The 6890-nt window shown below is 46.0% G+C and overlaps 1 protein-coding gene across 1 annotated transcript in view; it reads left to right on the top strand.

Annotated features, from left to right (window-relative positions):
* Positions 1-4050, top strand: part of ca7 (carbonic anhydrase VII) — a 13944-nt gene extending 9894 nt beyond the window's left edge. The window contains exon 7 of the mRNA XM_012835323.3: positions 2980-4050. Coding sequence (XP_012690777.1) covers positions 2980-3102 — 123 coding nt within the window. The 3' untranslated portion in view covers positions 3103-4050. The remainder of the gene's footprint in view (positions 1-2979) is intronic.
* The last annotated feature ends 2840 nt before the right edge of the window (positions 4051-6890 follow it).

The following is a 6890-nucleotide window of genomic DNA, read 5'->3' as shown; positions in this document are numbered from 1 at the left end:
TGTATTACAAAATGATCAAATGGCCACGTTATGACGAGCTGAACATGAACTGGTTGGATGGGACAGTGGCTTTCATATGGCACCGCCCTCTGAACTATGAGAGGGTTCCAACCAGTGCCAGGGGAACACCGGACCATGGTGCCAAGCCCTACCTGGCACAGTATGTGTGTGTGTGTGTGTGTGTGCGCACGTTGGTTTGTGTGTGCAAATGTGTGTGTGTGTGTGTGTGGGCACGTGGGTTTGTGTGTGCAAATGTGTGTGTGTGTGTGTGTGTGTGTGTGTGTGTGTGTGTGTGCATGTGTGTGCACGTGTGTGTGTTTCGGTGTGCTAAAGCGCACGTATGTGTGTGTGGTAGAACAGAAACACATTGAGCAACTGAGGCGTAATCCTTCTGGTCCAGCACACACACACACACACACACACACACACACATGCTGAGGCGTAATCCTTCTCACCCAAACGGGAAAAAGGCCCCTTTGTTCTGCAAGGGTCAGCACTAAGGGTCCTCACTGCAAGATCCTGTCCCCTCTAGTCCAGCCCCCCACACACACACACACACACACACATGTCCCTCTGGTCCAGCACACACACACACACACACACACACGTCCATCTAGTCAAGCCCACACACACACACACACACACACACACACACACACACACACACATGTCCCTCTGGTCCAGCACACACACACACACACACACACACACACACACGTCCATCTAGTCAAGCCCACACACACACACACACACACACACACACACACACACACACACACACACATGTCTCTCTAGTCCAGCCCATACACACACACACACACACACACACACACACACACACACACACACATGTCCCCTCTAGTCCAGCCCATACACACTCCCCCCGCACTCTTCCGCTGCGGACTCGAAACTCTTATGCAACTCCGCAAACAAGCTGGCAGTGCTAGACACATCACGTTTAGAGTTCATTGCAAATTTACAAGAAATGGAAAAATGGTGCAGAAATGTTTAATTTTTTTTATATTTGAACAATGTGCTAAATATTTAAGATTTCCTGAAGATGCAACAAATGGTTTAGTTCAGTTAATCTGCATCCATGTTACGCTTTTAAACAAAATGAGCAAAAAGAGCAAAATGTTGCCTGTTACTGTTAATATATCAGACGAATAATGCCACACGTTTATTGTTGCCCTTGATTCGTAGACTTAACCTATTTTCCAAGCCTCAGAGATTTCCATGTTTCCGTTGGTTTCTTGATTCCTCTTGTTTCCCTTCTTCCATCGGCTTCTCCATCTGACTTAATGATTAGTGAAAATGGGGCAGAGCCTGAAGGCCTTCTAAGCCTACATTTGTTCCTGGTGTGTGTGTGTGTGTGTGTGTGTGTGTGTGTGTGTGTGTGTGTAGACACTGACTGCACCCCCCCCCCCATGTGTTCAGTCTCTCCTCCATACTCCATAGGACACTGACTGAATATATAAATCTTTATTACAGACGCCAAGTTCCATATAAAATAACAGACATACAACTATAAAAAAGAGAGAAAAACAAGAAGATACAACATACATAATACAGTTCATTAAAAAGTATGAAGACTTTTGTGCCAATGTCGTCTTAAGTTTGAAGTAAATCGATAGCAGCTCTTTAGAGGGTTGACCAGAGCCTCTACTATACAGTTCTCAGACCTGTCCAGTCGACACATGAAACCATACATCAATTGTCTCAAGAGCGCCCCACAGGTTGGTACGTGCTTAGACACAAACAACTGACTAGCACTATGCCACCTAGGCACATGAAGCAGCAATCTAAAAGCATAATTGAATCCCACCCCCATGTGTTCAGTCTCTGTAGGACTCCTCCATACTCTGTGTGTGTGCGTGTGTGTGTGTGTGTGTGTGTATGTGTGTGTGTGTGTGTGTGTGTGTAGACACTGACTGCATCCCCCCCCCCCCATGTGTTCAGTCTCTCTAGGAAGCCTCCATACTCTGTGTGTGTGTGTGTGTGTGTGTGTAGGACACTGACTGCACCACCCCCCCCCCCCCCCCCCATGAGTTCAGTCTCTCTAGGACTCCTCCATACTCTCTGTGTGTGTGTGTGTGTGTGTGTGTGTGTGTGTTGTAGACACTGACTGCATCCCACCCCCATGAGTTCAGTCTCTCCTGGTGCTCCACTACCCAGTGCTGCACTGGGGGCTTCTGGGAAATTTAATTAAGGGCAGCTTTGGTGGCACGGCATGCCGTCTGCATGCCTCAGGCATGGACTGCCCTCTTGAGTGTGTGTGTGTGTGCGTGCGTGTGTGTTTGTGCGTGTGTGTGTGTGTGTGTGCGTGTGCGTGTGCATGTGCGTGCAAGGATTTCTCCATGTTCTTCATGTTCTCCATGTTCTAGTATGTAAGAGAGTTCTGTAGTCTCTCTGATAAGATCTGGTGATGTATCTCTCTCTCTTTCACTCTCTCTCTCTCACTCTCACTCTCTTTCTCACTCTGTGTTTGTCTTGTTTATGTCACACCTTTCCTTTCTGTCTCTTTCTCTGACCCCTCCATCTCCATACTTGTCTCTGTGTGTGTTGATCATGTGTTCCCTCTCTCTCTCCCTCTTTCTCTCTCTCTCTCTCTCTCTCTCTCACTCTGTCTCCATACTCCATACTTGTCTCTGTGTGTGTTGATCATGTGTTCCCTCTCTCTCTCCCTCTCTCTCTCTCTCTCTCTCTCACTCTGTCTCCATACTCCATACTCCATCTCCATACTTGTCTCTGTGTGTGTTGATCATGTGTTCCCTCTCTCTCTCCCTCTTTCTCTCTCTCTCTCTCTCTCTCACTCTCTCCATACTCCATACTCCATCTCCATACTTGTCTCTGTGTGTGTTGATCATGTGTTCCCTCTCTCTCTCCCTCTTTCTCTCTCTCTCTCACTCCATCTCCATACTTGTCTCTGTGTGTGTTGATCATGTGTTCCCTCTCTCTCTCCCTCTTTCTTCCCTTCAGATGGGAAAGTTCCGGCTGCTGTTGTTCAGCGGCGAGGAAGAGGAACAGAGGAAGAAAATGGAGAACAACTTCCGACCCCCGCAACCCCTCAAAGGCAGAAAGGTCCGTGCTTCTTTCAAATAGCCTTCATCTTACCCTCAACCCCCTCTGGCCAGCTGTTCAAAACTACATCTCCTGCACTCCAGAGAAAGATTTAGAATCGGCGCCCTTCATTAATGCTAGCTAATTGTAACGCAAGGAACCGAATTGTCTGTAGAATGAAGCCAGACGCTTTTGTGCAAACATGCCACCTTAACAAAACCTGTGTGTCTGGTTATGCGTCAGCAGACTAAATCAGAAGTTCTCTGTAGCAGAGAAAGACTGTGGGCTCCTGTTTGGGTCGAGTCATCAGCACACTGACCTCCTCTGAGTGATTTAGTTTAGTTTCAGTTTAATTCATTTAATTAAATTACCATGAGCTCAAAGTAAACAACTCAAACTCGCTGGGCTGATTTTATACAGCATTTCTACATTGTACCGACACGACTGAATGGACATTTTTCGCTCTGCCATCATCAACTGGTTGTTAACAGGTATTGAAAGTTTCTTTTAGGGGTAACTGTAAGAAGTAGCAGTACTTGACACAGTCCTTGGTTGTTGTTGTTTGGGTTGTGACCTCATCGCTCCGCTCTGTTTGACGTTGCTATGGCGAGGCGCTTGGTTGTGACCTCATCGCTCCGCTCTGTTTGACGTTGCTGGGCGAGGCGTTTGGTCGTGAGGCCTCCCCCTGTCAGATCTGTGTTGATCCACATTGATCAAGCTTAGGGCAAAACGGATCTGCATCCTGAATGTCGGCGATCTTTTCACGTCTCGCCCGACGAAAACAGCCGCGGATGAGATTACCAGCGCGGTGGCCTTGACTCCGTCCGCTGCCTCGCTGGAGATGGGCGGAGGTCGAGGGGGTCGCGTAATGAAGCCTAAGTCCGCGCAGCAACTGCCCTTGACCATGAAAGGGTCTCAGATTAAGCCTGATCTACGTCTGCCCTGTTTTTGGGGGGAGCTCCTCAAAGCCTACCTCATTAGGGCCACCGAGGCTTTGAAACTGATCCAAGCACAGCTTAACACTCGCACGTCAGGACTACAGGCAGCCGCCGGGATAGCCCTGAACAATAAAACCAAACCTATGTAGAGTTGCTTTGATCACGGTTGTCATAGCTAGCGTTGGTGCCTGTGAGGACGCTAGGCTGAAGAACAAGGATGATTTTTTGCCCAAAACACACAGTCTAGAGTAGGGATAAGCACTAGCGTAGCGTAGCGTAGCGTAGCGGTAACACAGTCTAAGTGTATGTGTTTCGCCTCTCCCCATTATGTATCTCCCCCGTGCTTTTATGCTAATGGAGGATTTCTTTTCTATGCCTGCGCCTTTTGAAGGTCAGCGTTATGAATCTATTCCCACACGCACTTAAGAAAAGGAAATGATGTCCCAATATCCCCAGTGCAATCACTAATGGAGGTTCTGGCAAATCTGTGTGTGTCTGTGTGTGTGTCCGTGTGTGTGTGTAGATAAGTACTACCACAGGAAGTCAACCACACCACCCCCTGGCGTCTTTGCTTCATGATCCACTCCCTGATTGAGAAGGATTGAGTTTTGTCCCTGTGCCCCCCCCCCCCCCCCCCAAGGCTGCTCTTACTCTTGTGAAAGGGCCAAAGGGCCAGGGGCGGGGCCAAGGGCGGGGCCAAAGGGCCAAGGGCCAGGGGCCAAGGGCCCTCACTTCCTACTCATTCTGGTCTAAACCATGAACTGACATGAGCAGTAGCTGTCATAGATACTCTTTCTGTGGCTCTTGTCAGATTTACAGCATGTATGTGAAGGGATGAGGAGACCTGCCATGATATGATTCTTTACATTAGCGATCACACTTTGAAACTCTACTGAGCACGGAGATAAGGAGACCTTTGATGATATGATTCTTTACATTAGCGATCTCACTCTGAAACTCTATTGAACACGGAGATAAGGAGACCTTTGATGATATGATTCTTTACATTAGCGATCTCACTCTGAAACTCTACTGAACACGGAGAGAGGCAGGAGAGGGAGGTGATGCCGGCCAAACTTACCGGCGCTTCTGCTGGGGAGAACTTGATGATGAGGTCTGACTGAAAGCGTGGGGGATGTGGGGTGACTAGCATGTTTCTCTGGCTATGAAATACTGTCAAAGGAGATAAGACTGAAAAAAAATGTTGAAGCTTTGAAAAAATGTAGCCTTTTCCTTGAGGGGTTCTTAATTCCATCCAGATGAGGCTTTGGTTGTACTGTAAATGTAAGCAAGAATGACTGTACAAATTATTATACAAATGAATTACTGTGTATGAAATGAATTGGTATCTATTTAATGAACTGTAATAAATTATTTTGTAAATTAAAAATATGAAAGAGGATTGTTGAAATCATTATGGATTGTTGACTGAAGAAAAAAATTGGTTGATGTCTGTATCCAAATTGCATTTTGTATTCGTGCAAAACACATTTGGGCATATTTCATACTTTACCAAATAAGATGAATTATTATAGACACGTTTGTAAATGAATGTGTTGGAGCTTAATGTGTAGTGATGTCTGATACTGCCACCTTGTGGTTAACAGGTGAAGTAGAGCCAATAGCGCTGCGTCAAAATGGAAAATATATATCATGCACCAATACCTGCCAAATTTTATGTTTTAAACATGCCAACATGCTTTTTTCCATTTTTGATTTTTAGTGATTGGAGATTTTTATTCCATTGCTCTGAGGGCTCTTTCAAATGTCTGTAACCTCCTTTTGGTAATAAAATACCTCTTTCTGCATCTCCAGTGTAAGCAGGTGGCTAAGTCAAAGTCAAAAAGTCAAAGTAGTTTTATTGTCAATTACTTTGCATGTCAAGACATACAAAGGAATCGATAAAAACGTTTCCCACTCTCCCACGGTGAAACATATAAAGTGCACAGGCACAACAACAGATAAGACAAGACATTTAGATACATATAGATATACATAAGATATAAAAACATACAGATACACATACAGCAGCATACGTTTTCTTTAAAGTGAGGTTATGGTAGTGCAAAAAAGGCAATTTGGTAATGGCAGCAAAAAAGACATCCTGTAAGATGTACAGTATTTGTTCCATTACCAGTGCAAGTATAACTATCCTCTATGCTGCGCCTTAAAAGCTGCCACTGACAGTCCAGACCCCCACAGACTGTATCAAAGCAACACATTATGAGCTGCTCGACAGGCTTGAATATGTTTTTGTCAGAGATGGCAGTTTTGCTGTTTCAGTCTTTCACACAGGATGGATTATTCTGCAGCACTTACCTGGTTCTGACACTAAGGTCCAGCACCGGTGTGTCGCAGGACTTTGACTGATGCATCCATAAAACAAACTGTTTTAATCAGGTAAGAGGCCTTGAATTGGGCTTCTGTCAAACCGCTGCCAGCACAGCTGACACCATATGTTCTTGTCATTATTTTGTGCAGGTGATGCATCAATCTTGTTTCACCTGTGTGTGTGTGTGTGTGTGTGTTTGCGTGTTCACATGTTTCAAAGAGTACATGACTACTGACGTGAGTAATTATTTATGTAAGATGTGTGAGTAGATCCTGGACGCTCTCTCTCCAGGCACAATCACCTGGGAAAGACTTCCTCAGTGAGACTCATCCGGTTCAGACCGGTCAGAAGGTTCTAGAAAGCCCACAGCCAAGCCCAGTTAGTCTCTGACTCTGTGCAGCACCCCCCAGCCTAGAGTCCAACTATCCAAGGCTGGACTGCTCCAAAGATCACCATGTGTGACGAAAAGCATTTAGTTCACGTAGGTCATTGTGTTGACTGTTTGGCAACCCTTCATGTCTTCCACTCTGCCACCACTGCAAGCATCTTGTCACTGCTGA

Source organism: Clupea harengus, chromosome 6, assembly GCF_900700415.2.
Source record: "Clupea harengus chromosome 6, Ch_v2.0.2, whole genome shotgun sequence".
Classification (NCBI taxonomy): Eukaryota; Metazoa; Chordata; class Actinopteri; order Clupeiformes; family Clupeidae; genus Clupea; species Clupea harengus.
Note: the sequence above shows the minus strand (reverse complement) of the source record. Positions and strands in the feature narration are given on the sequence as shown.